The sequence below is a fragment of the Eschscholzia californica genome, unplaced genomic scaffold, assembly GCF_041429995.1.
Source record: "Eschscholzia californica isolate CP2 unplaced genomic scaffold, dmEscCali1.0.p SCAF_2, whole genome shotgun sequence".
NCBI classification, from domain to species: Eukaryota; Viridiplantae; Streptophyta; class Magnoliopsida; order Ranunculales; family Papaveraceae; genus Eschscholzia; species Eschscholzia californica.
The window spans coordinates 17970198-17991880 of NW_028238309.1; the positions used below are offsets into that span (position 1 = coordinate 17970198).

Sequence of the window (21683 nt, forward strand, 5' to 3'; positions counted from 1 at the left end):
CTTATTTATTTTAAATCAATCTTTAAATACAACTTAAATTATTGTATTATGTTAATATTTCATATCTATAAATTTGAATAGATAATACTAATTAAAATATATATAACGAAGTTGACATATAATTTGTGTAGTTTAAGTAAAAAGATATAACAGGACTTTCGGAAAATTTACATTTCTATTCGTATACAAACCAAACAACAAGTTAGGAATCTATCGGGAATGGAATTCCTATTCTTGGTCGAAATAAACGTTAAAACAGAATAATCTGATTCCCGGAAATGACATTTCATTCCCGCTCGCCAAACATGGCCTTAATGTTAGAGAGAGAAAGAGATAAGGATAAATTGGGTTGATTTCTGCTGTTGAGAAGAGACACTACTCTGAGGCTTATCTCTCGTTCTCTAACTGGTTAGCGTTTTCTATTCCGACCCCCGTCTTCTTCATCTCTTATCTTTACATTTTGTTTCAGATTGTCTTCTAATTGATGATTCTTTCTTTTGCAATCATGGATTCCTCAGATTGTCTTAATTTTCTTTATATTGTGTTGGATGATAATTTTCAAATAGCAGAACAATAATGTCAAAACATACTGACTTAAAAAATAAGATGTACTCCACCAAATAGTATTTGTTTTATCTTGTTAGTAAGTTAACAATTTGTGGATCTTCTTAGAAAATAAAAATAAATTAACATTTGATTTCATCCTCTCAGGCAGTACAAGCAGTGAAAATCTTGGGTTTTTTGTTTTAGTTAGATTATATTGTATAAGAGTGATGCTAGTGATAATTTGTTGTTCAGCGTATGAGAATCACTAGAAGCACAAATTACAATAAACCCATAAGATTTCTGTCCAGAGTCTGTCTGATATGTGAAACTGTGAAATCTCCCCAGAGGTTGGACTAAGCCATTATGTAATAGTCCTTAGATGGCCCATTAACTGATACATGATTTTAAGTGTCATATACTCATATTAAACATATCGTGTACTCAAGGAACTTGCATAAAATTGAAAATTTCTTTTTATCGTAGTTCTCAAGATGTTAGTAATGAATCTAATGATCTTTCCGGACCTTGTTTCACATTTTTTTTTTTACAGTTTTCAATTTCTAACAAGTCAAGCTACAGGGAGCTTGAATGAAGGCGAAAAGAGAGGAAGAATTGATAGAATGCCCTGTTTGTTGGGAACCATTTAACCTTGTGGAGAATATACCTTACATTCTTTGGTGTGGGCACACACTATGCAAAACTTGTATCGTTTCTTTACAATGCGCAACTGTCAAATTTCCAACCTTGCCGGTTCAGCTTCCACTCTTTGTATCATGTCCTTGGTGCCAACTATTATCCTTCAGGTTTATATGGAAAGGTAATGATCTAGTTACAAAATTTTACATTCATCGTCACTATAAACTTTTATATCAAATTGCAAGTATATGTTGTACTAAATAACAATTGATTTCACCATGTTAGGTAAGCTCTGTTTTCCTCGTAAGAACTTCTTTGTCTTGTGGTTGGTAGAAAGTGCTAATGGGAACCATATAAGATTTTGCCAACCCTCTCGCAACGATCATAAGTTTTCTTACTCATCGTCAAGTAACGCGTCTGTTTCTGACACCTACCCGTCATCAATGGAAAACCAGCATCAACCTCGTAATGGGTCTTCTTCTGGTATTAGAGAAGGTACAAATGGTTTCTATCACAGTTGGGGAGTTTGTGCACCGATTCGGAAGTCATTGGCATTGTTGTTGCATTTAAGTGCTAAGTTCCCTGTGGTTGCAACATTCATGGTAATAGTTTTGTATGTGGTTCCATCTAGTGCTGCTATATTAGTTGCTCACTTATTAATGACATTTTTGTTTGCTTTGCCATCATTTCTAGTCCTGTATTTTTCATACCCCATTCTCAACTGGTTAGTCAGAGAAATAATTGCTTCATGATATTTTTCAATTAATTAAGCCAAATCCACTCTCTGTTTTCTTGATTCTTATTTTTGGAAGCCAAATGTGCAACTTGCTGGTATAGTTGATGAGTTCTGTCGCCGAAATTTGTTTAATTGAACCTTGCATATAAGGGAAATATTCATCCAAGGCATTTCTAAAGGCTTGAGCTAAGGTGTTTGCCTAATATATTATTAACTTACAAGTTCCTTTCATTCAACTTGCTCCTTTGAACTTCCTTCTTAGTTTTTTTTTTGTTGAATGAACTTCCTTCTTAGTTAATAATGTATTTTTTGACTTGTATAGGAAGAGCTCTTTTATACATTTATGCCTCTAGTAAAATCTTCAAACCAAGTCCTCCTAAATTTATATATTTATAAAAAAAGATTTGTTTAAAGAGCTAACTCTGTTAAAGAAGTAAACGTATAAAATAATTAAATACGAATTCTAGGTGTGCAAAATAATTATAGCTTCTAGGGTTGATTTTTTTTTCTACTATCATGTAGACCTCCCATCCCTATTAGGCATATCAAGAAAAGGAGCTTGTTTTTGCTATTGTGAAATAAATATATGATAGAAGAGGCTTTAAAGTACACTTGCTCCAGACTAAACAGGAATCAACTGTCGATCGGGAGTGAAAAAATCAATAAAGAGAGAGAAAGAGAATTGACTAGAAAATGGAAACTGTTCACTTCGTGTAGGTCAAGAGTAGGTTTTGTCTCGTAACCTCTTCTAATGTTACTCATGGTGCCAACAACCCTTGTTTGGAGTGGTAAGAGGTATAATCTTCCACCTAGAGGTCAAGGGTTCGAGGCACACGTTGAACAGTTCAAAAAAAAATGTTACTCATGGTGAAAGGCCCAAATTCAATTGACCTTGGGTGGTTGTGTATTATGTCACTTTATTCACCCTATTTTTAGGAACACAAGAGAAATATATAGAGTTCTAAAGAGGAGAGAAGAATTAGATTTGTAGAGAGAAAAGAGACATTAAAGCTCAGAAAACTTTAGAATAAGTTTAGGAAGGAAGTTTAAAGATAACAAGACTGGAAAATGCCCAACTTGAGAACCACCCAAGGAAGGTCACATGAGATGAAAAGAGCCCTAGAACTAGAAGGAATTAGAGCTTTAGCGAACACATCAAAGGAGTAAAATCTCAAGAGCTCGCTTCTATTGCAAAGAGAGGTCATGAGATTAGCAATAGGAATGAATCTAGAGGGGACAGATTAGGTGGGGAGACATATCTAAGCATAATTTTGACATTCTTAACCAAAATAATCCAACTGAATGGAGGGAGGGCACAAATAATCCATTTAATTTATCTTTTTCTGAATTCATTCCTATTGCTATCCCATATGCTTTCTCTGCAAATCTCATACACAACATCTATGGACTGGGAGTTCTCTTATTGAAGCTCTTGATGTAACAATCATCTCACTACGTCATCTTGATTTAGGTGTCATTGACGCTCACTACGCCGGATTCACATGGTAGTATGGTACAGGTTTTGTCTTTCGCATAGATTGACAATAGACGAGCACATGCTTCGGCATATGAGAAGCTTGGGTACCAAGCCAATAAAAAAACCTACCGAATAGTCTATCTCATGTCCGGAAAGTCTTCCTAAACAATGTTGAGTAAAAACAAAGTACATGAGCCTTCTATGTCGTCGCTTCACCTCTTCAATCTAGAAGTTATGGAAAAAATAATGCAGCGTAGCGGATTAAAGAAAAACGATGAATAAAACTGTAAACTAATAATGCTACCAGGTCTTTACTAATAATAGATAATCGGTAAAACAAGAGAAAAAAGACCCTTACATAGGATCAGCTAGGGTATATCCCATCATAACTACTAGGGTACCTAAATTGAGATAACTTGTGAAAATACCTCCCTTGAGGGTCGGCTACCCTATTGGGCATCTTGTTCCATCTAGTAAATGGACTCCATCAAAAAAGACGTTTTCAGTCTGTTCCATACGAATGATAAGTTGATAACGCACAGTAGCGAAAAGCGAGAATTCGTGAGAACTACGCAAGGGTTTAATGCACTAAAATGTAGAAATTTTCAGGTTTCACTGATAAAACTTCCAGTAGTGGTTTTTTTGTCCTACCAATTAGCATTTACAACAGTTCTTGTTAATATCTAAAACCTCTTGTACCCATTATAGAAACCCTAATTTACAAAACTCTAAGAAATAGAGATATCAAAATTGAACAAGATGAGGAACTGTATGATGGTACTAACCGTAGCAGGTCTTCAAATCAATAATCGATATTTCAGTATTTCACGAATCCGGTGTTCTTCTGAGCCTTTCCTAACGCTGATTCTATGTCATCATGGTAGAGACCTATGTTTTTTGCCACAGCAAAACCAGCATATAAGCCATCCACAGCAGCACTTACAATCCCACCAGCATAACCTGCTCCTTCTCCGACAGGGTATAGCCCTTTTAGAGATGTGCTCTCATAAGTATTATTATCACGGGAAATCTGAACAGGGGAACTTGTTCTCGTCTGAAAAAACCCAAGAATAAAACTGTTAATACCCAACCAAGAATGAAACAAGGGGTATAATAGGGAGGGGGTGTCTAATACTCTGATAAACAATTAGATTGAAAGAATTATTTTTTCTGAATCAAGAGAGAAGTATTACAGAATCATGTGACAGGATAAGCATTATTCTATCAAATCCCCATCCAAAACTTAAGGGAAAGGATCTGTTCCAAGTTAATTTATCATGTCGCAAAATATTGATATCATAAAACAATCTCACATTATATATCATTAACAAATTACACTTTGCAAACATATATTCTTTTCTTATGGTGACTAGCAAATATATACCGAGTAGTTGGGTTCATGACGCGGACTCGTTTTGGTTGGAGAGAGCCTGACAAGAGGGAGTCACTGGGAAGAAACATGTAAGATTCTTAATCTCCTTCACCTCACAGTTTTCACTCTTTCTTACTCTATACACCTTGATCATAGGGAAAGAAATAAAAAATGTCAAACAAAGGGGTGCGCTTGAGCCGAGTTCCCCGCTTGGCCTATTGGTAAGGTTGTATATATTTATATAACAAAACTGTGTTAATGATCATATATTAGTGCACTAAGTTTACATGGTCTTAGACTCTTAAATATTTATTAGAAGGAAGTAATTAACATGAAAAATGTATAAAAATTGACAAGTAAATGTTTTGGTGCATTACCTCGACTCCGTGAAGTAGCCCATCACTTGAAATAAAGCCGGGCAGCTTAAAGTTATAAGAGAATTTCAGCAAAAAGTTAGATCACGCAAGTATATAAAAATTGTATCCAAATTTTGAAATGCAACTGAACAGGAAGATTAAACAAAGAATAGAAAAGACACCTCATTGTCAAACATTGCGATAGCATGTTGTAAAGCCTCTGTTAGTTTAACTGGAAATAATTCATGGAGGGTTGCTGCCTTGACCCCCAACCGATAACTTGAAGGTGGTAATGAGGTATCTGAGGAGATGCCATAGTCAGATAAAGTTTGAAACTAGGTAGTATAATGAATTTAATGAAGGAACTATACCTGATAGCTTGTTATTAAGAAAATCTGTAACTCTCTGTACAGGCACAACAAAATTCCCCCCTCCCATTATGGCTGCTCTTCTCTCAAATTCCCTCTACAAAATGAGAATCGAAAAAATTAGAAAGATGACTCTATATTGTAAAACAACCTACATTTCAGAATGCCAAGAATTTGGAGTTATCAACGCGTCATTGGCGAGTGAATCTGTTCCAGCACTTGTTCAAAAAAATAACACAAAATATGTGGAGTGGAGTTTTACGAGGAAGTCAATCCCCATAATCCTTTGACAGCATGACACCAATGGCCAGGATTGAGTGGTTTTGGCTCAGATACCATACAAGGGGGAGAAAAATAAACAGTCCTCACTCCTCACTAAAGTTGGGTCCTTTTTTTTTTGAAAACTTTGAATTAATATTGAGAGGGGAAAAAGAATACAACTGTACAGGGGAAAGGGGATATCACGATTACAATTACATGCTAATGATAACCCCCCAATTCGACACAAAGTCTAAGAAAGAATATGCCCTAGCCCAGCCCAGGGACCTACTCCAATGGAATAGGACCCCCAAAACATCCTCCTCCTCCACCTTGAAGGCATTGGAGGAGTCCTTAAAGGTGCCTTCGTTCCTAGCCTTCCATATACACCAACAAACTGCTAATGGGATCATAACCCAAAGGCTACGCTTTGATTTCTTCATGGGAATCTTCTTCCATTGAGCTAAGAGCTGAACTAGAGATTCTGGAAGGCTCCAGCTGACTCCGACCGACCCAATAAAGAACTGCCACAGTTTATTGGCCTCCTGACAATGAATGAACAAATGGGACACTGATTCTTCCTCCTGATTGCACCTTCCGCATCTATTAGGCATTATCCAACCTCTTCTTTTTAAATTATCCATCGTAGGAAGCTTGCCTATAGCTGCTGCCCAGACCAAAAAGCTTACCCTAGGAGGGATGCTACTGGCCCAAAGGGACCTATAATCAAACAGATCCATCGACTGAAGGGGAGGCTGTTTAAGCCTAGCATAGCAGTTTCTGACCGAGAAATTATCCTCTTCATCCTGGACCCAGACCCTCACATCTTCTTTTCCTATTACCGGCTCAAGTTGGTCCAACAAGCTCAGCAGGTCTGCAAATATTGGGATCTCCCAATCATTCAGCCTCCTTCTTGTACGAATATCCCAAGACCCTAAGGCTCGGTTGTAGTGGCTCTTAACCGATTTCTGATGGGATGTTGATATAGAGTAAATAGCTGGGTACCTCTCCTTGAGAGGAATAAGAGAGCACCAAGCGTCCTCCCAGAAATTAATGTACTCCCCATCTCCCAACACCCACTTAGTAAGGCTTAGAAAGGTTTTCTCTTTGGCCGAAATCCCCTTCCATAACCCACAACCGAATGGAGACTTTATGGTTTCCTGCCTCCATCCCCCACTAGAGCTCCCGAACTTTTCAAAAACAATGGTCCTCCATAAAGCTTCCTTCTCTATCGCAAATCTCCACAACCATTTTGTTAGAAGAGCATCATTCATCTTCTTCAGCTCCTTGATGCCCAATCCCCCTGCCTCCATTTCCTTACACACCGACTCCCAAGCAACCCAATGGATCCTCTTAGAGTTCCCCTTATCATGCCAAAGGAACTCACACATCTTTCTGTCTATCTCCTTAAGGACTGAAGATGGCATGCTAAAGAGAGACAGGTAGTAGATAGGAAGGGCTGAGAGAACTGACTTGATAAGAGTAAGCTTCCCTCCTCTCGAGAGGGTCTTTGCTTTCCACGAAGATAATCTCTTATTTACCCTCTCAATTACCGGATCCCAAATAGTCTTGCATTTGTATGACTGACCTAATGGAAGTCCAAGGTAGTTCGAAGGTAAGGATCCCACCACACACCCTAAGGCACTGACCTGAGCCTTCATGGGAGCACTCTGAATAGCCGGCATAATGACTGATTTCGAATAATTAACTTTCAAGCCAGAGGATATCTCAAACCAAATCAGGATGTCCTTAAGCTTAGCTACCTGAGCCGTCGAATCCTCAAGGAAGAAGAGAGTGTCATCTGCAAATTGAAGGTGATTGACTGCTGTCCCATGCTCTTTCACCTTGAATCCCTCCACCCACTGTTTACTCTCTGCCTCACGAAGGCAGTGACTTAAGGCCTCAGCCACCAACAAAAACAATAGAGGGGATAGGGGATCCCCCTGTCTCAATCCTCTAGAACTTTGGAATGGCCTGGTGGGGATGCCATTGAGAAGGATCGAGAAGGAGGCCGAGCTCACACACCCGAACACCCAAGATCTCCACTTATAACCAAACCCCATTCTTTCCATCACCTGGTATAAAAAGTCCCAAGCCACTCTGTCATAAGCTTTTTCCAAGTCAATTTTGATTACCAACCCCTGATCCCCTTGTTTCCTTCTTGAGTCTATGAGTTCATTGGCTATCAAAATGCCATCCAAGATCTGTCTACCAGCCACGAAGGCTCCTTGAAATGGGGAGATTAAGGTATCCATCACCACTTTCAACCTAGTAGCCATCACCTTTGAAACAATCTTATAAATGCCACTGACCAGACTAATAGGTCTAAAGTCCGAGAATGACTTAACCTCCTCCTTTTTGGGAATCAATACTATAAAAGTGTGGTTCAGCCTCCAATCAACTCTAGCCGACTCCGAGAACTCTGTCACCATATCCATAACTTCCTGCTTAATGATGTCCCAGCACCTTATATAAAAGCTAAGGGGGAACCCATCGGGGCCAGGAGCTTTATCCTTAGCTAGCTCCTTCATTGCTGATTTGACCTCCTCTTCATTAAAATCCGCTTCAAGAAAGGAACCATGCTCTGGACTTATCTTAGGCAACTCCATATGATCAATGGATGGTCTCCAGAATCTGTTCTCGGACATCAATCACCACAAATGTCCTCAATCACCACAAATGTCCTGATTGGATGATAAACCATGGAACTTTCTTCCCGTGAATAAATGAATCTTCGATCATAATTGTATATATATGGTCTTCTTGGTTGTATATAGTTTTCTATATTTTCATATATAACGCATTGGACAACTAACAGGCAGTGGAAGAACCAGAGAAATCGCATACAGATAGAACGGAAAGTACCTGTAACTCAACTCCAGCGAGAGGTCCATGAAACTGAAAAGCATCAAAATCCTTTGATGTTACAGTGACAACAAGAGCTGCATTTGCCCATCTGGATGCTCGTCGAGAAAATGACATACCATTGATACAGAGCTCAGACGGATTTGTACTCGTAAGAACAACCTGAAAGCACTTCACTCAGAAATTGACCGAACTGCACAATAGTAATTCTTTATTATCTCCTACATATAAACAAGGAATCAAATTTCGACCGAAAGTTTTTGGTTTCTCAAAAGAGGGAAACGAAAACATACTTACAAACTTTTCGTGCAAGATTTCAATCAGTTCGAAATATTCGTAAACAACTTACTAGGCTGCATCTAATTGAAAAAAAAATGAACTTACCTTCATCATTTCCTGTGATCAATTTAATGTTTCTTAATTTTGAAAAGTTGGGTGTAACACTAAAGGCCTGTATAGATGTAAAGGTGGCTATTTAAATACAACCTAGCTGTCAAATTGGTACAGCTGGTTATATGGTGAATGAACAAACACGGATATCTTCTAACTTACGAAGTTCATTTTTGGTGGTTCCAAGTATTTCCATAAACTGTAATGTAGCTGGAAAGCCCGAACTAGTAGTATCAATAGGATAACATCAAGATTCAAGACACATATCATGGGTCCCTGACACCATGCAACACCATCAAAGATGAACTTTGTAAATCAGAAAATAGCCGTGTTTGTTAGTTTGTTACACCATATAACTAACTATGTTCTTAAGATTTCAATAAAATGAAATCTAGCTTCAAAGCCCAAACTTGTAGCATTGATAGGGTAACATCAAGATACATATCATGGGTCCATGACATCATGCAACCTTTGGTGCCTTGATAGGATGAAGAACAATGATATTAATGCTTTACTGAGCTCAGTCTGGTAAACTATGCATATTGACAGATAAAAATGCGAGAACTTGCAATTTCTACTGGTGTGGTTGAAGTTTCAGAACATATGGAAAAAACACATATAGAAATTCCTAGTAAAGTATTACCCACTTTTAGCGCAATTGCAAATTCCACTAAATATTTACTATTAGGTGCCTTCATCGATCACCTAAAACACATAACAAAATTGGAGCTTTTGCAATTCTGACTATTCACAACGAAAAATTAAAAGATGTTCTCCTTTCAAGCGTAAAATAGAATATTACAATAAAAAGATGGCATTCTTTAAGGTCGGAAAGAAGAGTACCTGGCCTCCTGGGCACATGCAGAAGGAATAACAGCTTCGACTTGTTTCCCTTGATGTAGTGATTTTCCCCTTGTCCACTTCATCCACATACTTGACAACCTTGTAATCTGCAACCGGTACTTTTCCCCGTCCATTGCGAACTTCAGCAGCCAATTCCGCGTACTGCATTTTATATCAGTAGGTGTACTTAGACAAATATTTACAGTAGCTTCAAATGGTTATAATCAGTAGGAGCACATACAATAAGATTATCAGTAGATGTAACTTCAGCAGCCAATTTCGAGTACTTGTGTGATTAGCCGAGTGTTGTTTCCACCCCGGCCTAGTGTGTAAGAAAGCACCCACTTTCTACTTCTTTATTAATTATACCTAAGTTTTAGTTTCCTTGTATGGTTCCTACTAGAGATAAAAGATTCAATTATGAAGTTAACTTGGGATTAGAATTAGAAAGCCTAAAGAGATAAGGATACATTAGCCAAAGCCTATGAGGCATCCAAGGATAATATTCTGGTTTTGAGTTTTATTTGAGGTTACATTTCTTTAAATCTATCGGTAGAAATCAATATGCCAGATTCCCTTCACCGTCAATATTGTGGGTATTATATGGTTGAACTAAAACTTATATCTTAATAAATATGGTCTCTTCAAGAGTAGTCAGTATATAGCTTTTTTTAAGGCCTTGGGTCAAATTATATGTTTTATCTATGAGAAACTATTGTGAGGTATAACTTCGAGGGATGGCCTAAGTAAGACGAAGAATATCAACCTTTAAGCTTGAGTACTTTTACTTGAATGGTTTTTTGCTTTGAAGTGCCCTTCTTGAAAACACTTCTTAATAAAGATTAAAGAATAAGTAGCTTAGAGCCATTGTTACTGGACGGAAAGTAATCCAATTTTACCAAGGAGTTTAAACTATTACAGATAACAATGAGTCTGATTTGAAGAGTCCACGTCCTCTTGGACTAGCCTACTAACTAGACCTAAAAGCCTAGCCCAGTACATCCTAATGCACTCCTAGGTTATTGCTTATCTCGTCTTTTGATCAATGAATAAGCAAGTCACTGAACTATCCTTTTTTATGTTTCATTTTTCATGCTTTCTCGGTCTACTCTACTTCCTTATCACAAATGGAAGTGCTTTTAATGAGTAGCTGCAGAGAAGCTTAGGTGTTTTTAAAATTTGAAGAAACTAAATATGTGATTCCCGCTTTGCTAGTTATTTACTTGACTTTGGGATTGCTTTTATGATGTAAGAGAGTACTTTTTATAAATATATTCTGAAGTTTTTAACTAAATAATAAGAAGTGATTTTCTCACAAGCAACTGTTCCTCAAAGCAGCTTTAAGGAAGCTTAATAAAGGTTGTCTCCAAAGTCTGCTTCATTTCAGAACTGATTCTCTAAAACAAAGTTGAAAGTAGTCCGTAGTATCTCGAAGAAATACCGAAGTAACTAATTCATAGTTATACCATGTAACCCTCACAAAAGAACTTACCTGGATGCTGTTTATTAGCTCTTGAGGATGCTCAACACGTAATCCGACCTGTTTCGACATTGAAAACATAAAAAAAAAAATATGACTACAAACCAACAGAAACTAAGGAATCATACTTTTGGAACTGAAATGTTGTAACTTTTTATGAAGAAAGCAAGAAAAAGAAAGAACTGTTTTGTTGGATTTTGAAGACTTCTAGTATCAAATCTACTAACACCCTATTATTTTGACTGTTGACCATAAACCTTAAGCGTATTTGGTGATATATGCGAAAGGTTGTGGTTAGAGTTACTCTATCTGGTTCTGCGTGTAGCATGCCTGAAAGATTAAAAAGAGAACTTTTTCCAAAATAATATGCGAAGATAATCTTACATTTATCCTTTTACACATTAATTTTTTACCAAAAAGAGCTTGCCATGAAATTGAGCCATCTAATATATGAACTGCATATGGTTGAACGCATTGATAATTACATGTCAACAAACTGCATATGGTTGAAATCATTGATTTCAATACATATGAAAGAAATAACCCTTTCAGGTCTACTTGGGTTTCCATGACAAAATTGGTACACAGCATAAAATTTGAAATTACTAGAACTCACGGCAAAATCTTTGGGAACCATGTCAACATTATGAGAAAGAAGCATTTCGTAAATATCACGAGCAGAGTGCCCAACAGCTAAAACAATTGCATCATATCTATGCTTCTCTCCATCAGAAAGCGATTCATTTCTGGCATCAGAAACTGTGACTCCTACAACCTCCCCGTTCTCTACAAGTAGATCATTGACTCTCGTCCCGAACTTTATCTTAACCTATATATAATCAAGAAAAGACACATGAAAGCATCAATATCAGCTGAACAAAATAAAAAATGAGCTTATTCATTAAGGTAAGATGATGCGACTCACACCCAGCTGTTGCAGATGTTGTCTGAAATTGCGTAATAACGGAATCAACCTATCTGTCCCCAAGTGAGGCTTTCCATCAACTAAAATATTAGCTGGAGCTCCGAAGTGAACTAGAGTTTTCATAACCTAAAACAAAGGTAAAAGAAATCCATTCGGTCAAAGGGTAGAAATGGACATCAGTACCAGATAAATTCATCAATATGAAAAGCTGTTTTTAGTAAACATTTCCATCCATCGAAATAGAAGAATGGTATAATGAACTGATGATAGAGCATGGTATAATTTGAACCCGAAACATAAGAAAAGTTAAAAGTAACTAGAGTGGGACCCTGAGTTTTTGACACTTACTGCCATAACACTGTCACTATTCCTTCCTATTCTGGTCACCAATTTTCCATCACTCCAGGTACCTGCACCACCCTGCCATTCCATAAGTCCATAATAAATGACTTGGGCAAACTAAATGAAAAAGATCCTAAATAATTTGAAATATCAACAACTCGGTTATCGAATAAGTATATATGCCACACAACAAGAGCTCATACGATCACAAAACTAAAAGAACTCAACGGAACAGATGAAAATCTAGATTATGCATTCTTCAGATATGAACATCAATATCAAGCTAATACGGAATTACCACTAAAATGTGTAATACATATGGCCTTTGATTTAGAATAAGATTAACTAGACTAGACTTACATTTTCCATTTCTCTCTTAGGAAAAAAAACTAGCTTATCAAGATAGACAAAATAAACTACTGCCTGGGGCTTGAGCATCTGAGTTACTAGATAGTAGGTTTTCTGTAACTTACGTCATTAATCCTACAGGCATTCCAAAAGATCAATACATTGTAGAATGTTGAAGGTTAAAACAGTAATTTACTAGAAATGGAGATACACTAGAGTTTAAGCATACTTGAATCAGGATCATTATGATGCAACAATATGAACATATTGAGATTCTAAAGCAAACTTCGATGGATTTGCTAAATGATTCAAAATATGACCTCCCCAAAGCAAAAGTTGCTATCTGATTGTAAAATCCGTCGAACTACTAGAGCACCAATGTCTCGCCCTCGTTGTTCAACAGGCTGACCCCTTTCTATTAAGGTAACATCTGCACCTAGTTCTGCAAGCACAAGGGCAGCAAACAAGCCTGACGGTCCGCTACCAACCACAGCTACTTTTTGTTTTGATTTGGTTAGAGGGTTATTTAACCCCTCTGAGCCAGTATTATTTCCACCTTCTCCAATGCCCAGACCTTCATGGATCTTTGTAGAACCTCGAATAACACTCATTAAATCACCAGAATCTTTTTCATGAACCATATGCTCTATAAGGCCAAGTTTTGGCTCGAGCCGAGTAATGAAGTCCCATGTACGAGGCAGCAAATCCAATAGCTTTTGGACATCCATGTCCACAGTATATACAAATTTCGGCTCTTTCAACAACTGAACAGAAACAGAAGTCAGGAAGTAATTAAACTAATGTAAATTGAAGTCTAGCCAATAAATGCAAATTGAGATGAGGTTTTGCAGGACAAACCTTCCTTGCATCAAAAGACTTTCGAACCACGGTGAAAGCTTCTGGTGGCAACATGGAAGCAACCTGAGTCGAAAATGATCAATCACAAACCCAACCAGAACATTATATATATACAACATGGACCTAATGAAATATAAAAAATTTAAAACAAATACTGTTAAGTATAAGAAACATAACTCAGAAAAAATGTAACAAAACCCAATTAATAACTTGAATTTACTCAGGCACCCTAATTTGTAATTCAGAGGAAAAATTTCTTACTGGGAATTCAAGAACTTTGCCAATGGCTTCAAGAAGGCCATCAGAGATTCCAAGAAAATCTTTTCCCGGGTCTTTGTGAACAGGAACTCCAAGTTTAGAGAACCTCCAAAAACCTTCATCTTTATTCTCAATTTTAGCTGGGATAATATTTTTCTTTATTCTTCTGAGCTTTTTCTTCTCAGATGGGTATCTTTGTTTTCCTGTCCGCTTTGATGATTTATTGAGGCACTGAATTTTAAGGGTTTCTGAAGTATGGGGTGGAAGAGAAAATGAGGGTTTAAGGCCTGGGAATGTATAACGAGAGATATTGGAGCTTGAAGATAAGAATTGTAGGGTTACAACCTTGGCTGCCATGGCTATTGACATGAGTTGCAGAGGTTTACTGATTGGAGTTTAGAGGGAAAATAAAGGTTGGGATAAGATTTTTGAAATAAATACATGAAATGACTTTAATTTGCTATATCCTTGGTTAGCGCCCTGAGAGCTGATTTTTGGACAAAAAAAAATTGGGAAAATAGAATTCCAAACAAAAAAGAATTGGGAAAATAGGTCCCTCTACTAGTTTTTCATTTTTGTTTTTTTTTTTTTTTTGGGAGAATTTGACATACACCCCCACTATTATATGAATATTAGGACTACACCCCCACTTTTTGAAAACTTTTGATATACACCCCCACTTGGACGGAAACCGTCAACTCAGAGTTAAGTTGGGTGTGTGCGAAACACACGCGCCAACCATGACGATTTTACCCTTTTATAGTTGTTGAAATATTTTGAGCGATTTTGACATACACCCCCACTATTATATAAATTTTTGGACTACACCCCCATTTCTTGAAAAAAACAAAATTTTTCAATTTGCCCTCCAACGATCATCTTTTACCTTTTGTCTTATAAATTTATTTATTTTAGACAAGCTAAAAAGTCAAAGCGAAAGAACTATTTGAGATATCAAACTATAGAAAAGATGGGAGGAACTATTTGGGATATCAAGCGAAAGAATTTATTTATCTTATATGGGAGGAACTTATTATCTTATTTGACATATAAGATAAATAAGTTCTTTCGCTTTGATCTTTTAGCTTGTCTAAGATAAATAAGTTTATAAGAAAAAAGGTAAAAGATGATCGTTGGAGGGCAAATTGAAAAATTTTGTTTTTTCAAAAAATGGGGGTGTAGTCCAAAAATTCATATAATAGTGGGGGTGTATGTCAAAATCGCTCAAAATATTTCAACATCTACAAAAGGGTAAAATCGTCATGGTTGGCGCGTGTGTTTCACACACACCCAACTTAACTCTGAGTTGACGGTTTCCGTCCAGATGAGGGTGTATATCAAAAGTTTTCAAAAAGTGGGGGTGTAGTCCTAATATTCATATAATAGTGGGGGTGTATGTCAAATTCTCCCTTTTTTTTTTGATGAGATATATAAAACTAAAAACGAAGTTCTTACATGGATAGATCCTTAATTTAAAGCAGAAATAAAAGGTGGGATTACATTCCATATATTTTTCTGACGATGTTGCCTTCCCCATTTAGCTAGAGCATCCGCTTTAGAGTTGCATTCTCTGGGAGCGAAGGAGAATTTGATATCTATGAGCTGTTGCTTGAGTTTGAGAATCTCAGAGATGTACTGTTTAGACTGCCAGTGAATTCCCTTGTCTTGCCTGTTAATGTAGTTGATGATATTTTGATTGTCGCTTTCGATGTGAATGTGCTGTATTTTGAGTTCAATAGCCCATAATATGCCGTAGTATATCGCTAGGCACTCGCATTCTTCAGCATTTTGTCCTCTAACTGTGTCTGCAACAGCTATGATAAAATGTGCTTCTTCATCATGGATAATACAGCCTATACCTGCCAGTTCCGTGAGTTTCGTAAAAGAAGCGTCTACGTTGATCTTAAGATATGGTGTCAATGGAGGGCTCCATTGTTGTTTCCGTGGTTTTTCCTTGTTTTTGTCGGTTAGTATGGATCCGATTTTGAGTGGTGTGGTAGTCGTTGTGTTGATTCGGTTGATCATCTGTATGGGAGTTTGTTTTTGAGTGGTGAAGCAATTTTCGCACCTAGCTTTCCATATAAACCATAAAATTTTAGCATATAAAGTAGTTAGACTGTCGTCCAGTTCTTTCCATTGATGTATCCATTGCCTTACCGTGGTTAAATGTTCTGTTCTAATCTGAAAGTGAAACCAAATAGCTCTGGCGTAGTTGCAGTGTAACATAACATGGTCTAAAGTTTCAGTATTATCACAGTTAATGCATGTATAGATATTACCAATATAGCTACCAATTTTGTCCCTAACTGGTAGACTGTTCGTACAACATTTCCATAAAAATAGTTTTATCCGAGGTATGGTATTCAGATTCCATATAAAAAACCAATCAGTGTGGTCGTTCATAGGCCCATTGCTTCCTGTTCTTAGATAATTATACATTGATTTGATCGAAAAGTTACCTGATTTAGTAAGGGTCCATTTTGCAGAATCGTCCTGATCATTCTTCAAGTTAATGCTTAAAATCGCACTACAAATATCACTATCAAAACAATTATTAATTAACTCAATATTCCAAGCGTTATTAGTAATGAGCTGGGCCACCCAGTTAAGACTAGAGTTGTTCTGATTAGTTAAAGGGGGGGGATGATTAGGAATCCAAAAATCATGCCAGATATTGATTTGGGATCCTTTGTTGATGTCCCAAAAGACTAGACTGTCAACTTGACTAAACTGTTTGCTGATTGCTTTCCAAGGCCAAGAATGATTTGCTTTAGGGGTTGGAGGCTTTGTTGTTTTCGGAAAATATTTGGCTTTGAGCACTTGAACCCATATAGACTGTGGATTACTTATAAGCCGCCAATTTAGCTTATTGAGGAAAGCTTGATTGTCAAGATGAGGGAGGCGGAAACCTAGCCCTCCTACTTTGCGTGGCCGACAAATGGAGGACCAGTTGATGGTATGGAAGGTTTTGGATTTTCCCCACCAGAAAGTCCTTTGTAGGGACTCGATGCTGTGACAAATGCCTTTGGGAATGGCAAAACACTGCATTTGGTATCGGGGAACGGCTGCTGCAATAGTGGAGATCACTATTGAGCGACCAGCTTGTGAGAGAAGATTAGCTTGCCACTTGGAGAGTTTGTTTTGAATTTGAGTGAGAAGAGAATTGAACGCCTGTTTTTTGTTTCTCTCAATGAACATATTAGTACCGAGGTACTTGTCTCCGGACGAAGATTGATGCACTTTGAGATTGCGGATGATCATCCTCTTAAATTTGGGATGAGAGTTTTTGGAAAAAAAGATGTTGGATTTAGCGTAGTTGATCACTTGGCCAGAGGCCTCACTGAATTCTTTCAGAATTTGTTTGAGATTATGCACATTTTCGAGGGTATTTTGACCAAAAATAATGCAATCGTCCGCAAAAAGAAGGTGTTTAATAGAAATACTGGAGTTTGGAATGGGGAAGCCGACGAAAGAGTTCGTATTATTGCTGCTTTCTAGCATACGACTGAGGCCTTCCATCGCGATGGCGAATAAGAAGGGAGAGAGAGGATCGCCTTGCCTGATTCCTCTGCTAACCTCGAAAGCCGGACCAGGGCGTCCATTGATAAGGACCGCCATGGTGCTAGAATTGAGACAAGCCTTGATAAGATTGATCCAGTGATTAGAGAATCCCATTGCTATCATAATTTTCTCCAAGTAGCTCCACTCGATACGATCAAAAGCTTTAGACATATCAAGTTTTAGACCAAAATAACTTTTTGATCCTCGGATTTTTTTGAAGGAATGAACAAGCTCTTGGCTGATAAGGATGTTATCCGTGATTTGCCTTCCTGGAACATAAGCTGCCTGAAAAGGAGAAATGAGATCAGGCAGGATAATTTTAAGACGATTTGCCATGATTTTAGTGATAATTTTGTACGTCGTGTTGAGAAGACTGATCGGTCTGTAGTCAGCCGGGGTTTGAGGGGTTTTGGTTTTAGAAATGAGGCAAATGTGAGTATGATTGGATTGAGGAGGGAGTGAGGCATTATTAAAGAATTGGGTGACCATATCTTTTATGTCCTCCTGAACCGTGTCCCAATTGGACTGGTAGAAGAAAGGTGGGTACCCATCAGGGCCTGGGGCAGCTTCCGGTTTGAGAGAGAAAATCACCTTTCTGATTTCATCCATCATAGGGATGGAGATAAGGGAATCATTTTGAAGGGGTCTAATTTGGTGGGAGAAGCACTCTAAGAGGTTAGACGATAGGGTGGACCCTTCCGAGGTGGAAATGTTCAATAAATGCGCCGAAAAGATGGAAGAGATTTCCGCCTCATCATTGGTCCACGAGTTGTCAGCTTTCTTAATGGAATGGATTTGATTTTTACGATTACGAGTAACTGCTTTGGCATGAAAATACTTGGTATTTCTATCTCCCAGGTTTATGTTGGCGATCCTCGATTTTTCTTTCCAAAGACTTTCTTGTTGAAGAAGGAGAGTTTCGATATGGATAAACGTGTCTTGAAAGAGAGAAGGGTCTTGAATGTTTTGGATTTTATCGGTGAGTTTCTTAATGTTGCTGTCCAGATGACCGAAGACTTCTTTGTTCCACTTCGCCAAGCGAATGGCGAGAGAGTTGAGTTTGGATTGAATTTGATTAGGGAGAGAAGTCCAATTGGTTTTTATAAATTGGGCGCAATTAGGATGAGACATCCAAGTACGAATGAATTTGAAGGGTTTGCGGCCAAGAGAGGAGTTGGGTTTGGTGGTGAGAAGGATGGGATTGTGATCAGAGCCAAGAGTGGGAAGGTGGGTAAGCTTAGAGTGGGGAAAAGTGGAAAGCCAACTGTGGTTAGTAAGAGCTCTGTCGAGCCTTTCCTGGATGAGGTTGCCCTTGAATTGTTTATTAGACCAAGTGAAGGGAGGTCCCGAGTAACCAATGTCTTGGAGGCCCAGATGATTAATGGCTTGTTTACATTTGAACATGGTAGAGCACTCGGCCACATTCCCTCCTTGTTTTTCAGACGGGTGTAAAATACAATTGAGGTCGCCTATCACTATCCAAGGGGTCTGGGTGTCAGGTGTGTGGTTAGCTAGGGTCTCCCAAGGCTTCATCTTATTTTTGCTATAGGGGCATCCGTAGAAACCAGTGACGTAGAAGTGATAATTATCGTCTGTTTGGGAGCCTTTAGCGTGAATCATGTTTTGGTCCGCATAAATAATGTCAAGGGAGTAAGCAGGAGACCAATACAGAGCTAGACCCCCGGTTTTTCATTTTTGTTGAAAATACTAAATACATTATCTAATAAAGTGTAAGATTACAGTACATATGAAGAAGAAAATGGGGAACACAATCCAAAGCTACATTTTTGTTTTTGTTTTTTTGATGAAAGAATCCAAAGCTACATTGCTATTATGTAATCTTGTCCACTTCGCCAAATTGTCTACTTGAGCCTTGCTTTTGCGAAGGATCTGCGAGAGCGAAATTTTGGGAGTATATCTTTTATCTCCTTAATGCGAATCCTTGATTGCTACAGGTATGCAAGGGATTGACAATTGCCAGATTGTCAGTTAAGTGAATAAATTTGAAGTCACGTTGTTCGGTCCACTAAAGGCTTGAAAAGATAGCCAGATTTTCACTTTCTTCTGCGTTTCTAGCTCAGACAATAGTTAATTTAGCGACGATAGATTTTGCTTTGTGATCATGAATGATGCAGCTAATTCCAACAGGAGAGTTAATGCTAGTGAAATACGAATTAGTGTTGATCTTAATATGAGGATTCGAAGGAGCCAACCATTTGGAAATGTTAGAGTTACTCCTATTTGTGATACCAATAACATATAACTTTGTACGATATCAATATTTGAGTGATGACCTGATTGGGATTATTAATAGTACGTAAAGCACATATCACAACGAGCTTTTCATATGAACCAAAGAATAGTACTAAGAATCAAAATTTATATCGTGGTATACCTTCCAAAAGCTAATCCAATCTGAAATAGAGATAATGTCTGTGGATGTAATATTAAAGTTGAATTAAATGTTTCTACCAAAATTACATTGCAGTAAGGCATGTTCAGGTGTCTCATCGAGATCATAATGGGGGCACTTTGTATTGTTTCCTATGAATCTGTCAATCTTGTTACAAATTAAAAGGCTCTCGTTACAACATCTCCAAAAGAAAAGAGAGAATTGCGGGATTGTTTTTATGTGGCAGACATAGTTCCAGATTGTGTTTGTATAGGGATCGTGGTTTGCCTTTGCATCGAGTTGGTGATACAAAGTGCCAACTGTGAATTTGCTTGATTTTGTTAAGGTTCATTTGATGTTATCATTTTCCACGGCATGAAGTGGGATTGTTCTAATTATGTTGCAGATATTAGCATAAAAAGTGTTAGAAATGATGTTTTCATTCCAGTTATTATTATGGATAAGTTCAGAGACTAGGGTAAGAGGTGAGTTTAGATTATTTAAAATTTGAGGAGTGTGATTTGTGATCCAGTAGTCATTTCAGATGTCTATTTGGGCGTCGTTGTGGACTTCACATATAGTGAGGGACTTGATTTTGTCAATATGCTTGCAAATGGCTTCCAAGTCCAAGAGTTAGAAGGTTTGGCAGGCCCGGGGAGGGGACTTCTAGGGAAGTATTTGATTTAAGAAGTTTGATCCAAACAGAATTATCCTCCGTTCTGAGGCTCCAAGGCATCTTCCCTAAGAATGCTTGGTATCCTCCGTTCTGAGGCTCCAAGGCATCTTCCCTAAGAATGCTTGGTTTCCCAAGTGAGGGTCCTGGATACCAAAACCACCAATCTTTTTGGGCAGGTATATAGATGACGATTCTTTGGCACATACGGCTTTAGTTTACCCCACCAGAAAGGCATATGAGCCTTGATGCGATGGCAAACGCTTTTTGGGATAACGAAACATTGCATTTGGTATCGGATAACGGTCATCGCTATTGCTGAGACAACAATGATACAAGCAGCTTAAGACAGGAAGTTATTCTGCCAGCGAAAAAACTTAAACTGGATCTGATCAACCAAATTGTTAAAAACTTGCGAAGTTCGGCCTATAAGTATCCATTAGAAAGTGAATCTTGCATCACTTTAAGATTGCGAATAATCATACCCCTGGACTTTGCATGAGATTTTTAGAGAAAAAAATATTAGATTTGGTGTAATTAATCATTTGACTAGAAGATGTACATAACATGGAGAGGATATGCTTGAGATTATGAATGTTCTCCAGAGAGTTGAGCCAAAATCTAATGCAATTGTCAACAAATAGGAGATGTTTGATGACAAGATATGGGTTAGCGTCCGAAAGCTAGCGAAAGGGTGGGCTCTAGTAGCCAATTCTAGGCATCGGTTGAGGCCCTCCATAGCTGTGGTGAAAAGGAATGGGGATAAAGGGTCACCTTGACAAATACCTTTTTCTAGAGAGAAAAAGGGACCATAACGCTCATTGACGAGAACAAACATAGAGGCGGTAGATATGCACGCCATGATCAGATGAATCCAATGCCTAGAATGCCAAGCTTGGTCATGATATCCGAAAGGAGAGACCATTTTATACGATGAAAACCTTTTGAAATGACTAATTTAAGACCGAAATAGCCTTTGGAACCTCTGATTTTCTTGTA

General features: G+C 37.9%; 2 protein-coding genes across 3 annotated transcripts; one reads left to right on the forward strand and one right to left on the reverse strand.

Annotated features, from left to right (window-relative positions):
- Nucleotides 1–325: 325 nt before the first annotated feature.
- Nucleotides 326–1940, forward strand: LOC147556626 (uncharacterized). Its single transcript, XM_086657548.1, has 3 exons — nt 326–408; nt 1097–1363; nt 1468–1940. Exons 2-3 carry the CDS (start codon nt 1135–1137, stop codon nt 1932–1934), a joined length of 696 nt encoding a protein of 231 aa, XP_086513674.1. The 5' UTR covers nt 326–408; nt 1097–1134; the 3' UTR covers nt 1935–1940.
- Nucleotides 1941–3974: 2034 nt separating this feature from the next.
- Nucleotides 3975–19778, reverse strand: PDE327 (FAD/NAD(P)-binding oxidoreductase family protein). 2 transcript variants are annotated; one of them, XM_086657546.1, is made up of 14 exons: nt 19299–19778; nt 14062–14619; nt 13801–13863; nt 13263–13706; nt 12601–12672; nt 12253–12378; nt 11944–12156; nt 11340–11387; nt 9848–10009; nt 8615–8776; nt 5495–5588; nt 5306–5424; nt 5145–5189; nt 3975–4449 (listed from the first exon to the last, which is right to left on the reverse strand). In XM_086657546.1, exons 2-14 carry the CDS (start codon nt 14425–14427, stop codon nt 4213–4215), a joined length of 2151 nt encoding a protein of 716 aa, XP_086513672.1. In that variant the 5' UTR covers nt 14428–14619; nt 19299–19778; the 3' UTR covers nt 3975–4212. The 2 variants fall into 2 exon arrangements, with proteins under 2 accessions (XP_086513672.1, XP_086513673.1); XM_086657547.1 differs by lacking the exon at nt 19299–19778 and having other exon boundaries at nt 14062–14640.
- Between the last annotated feature and the right edge of the window lie 1905 nt (nt 19779–21683).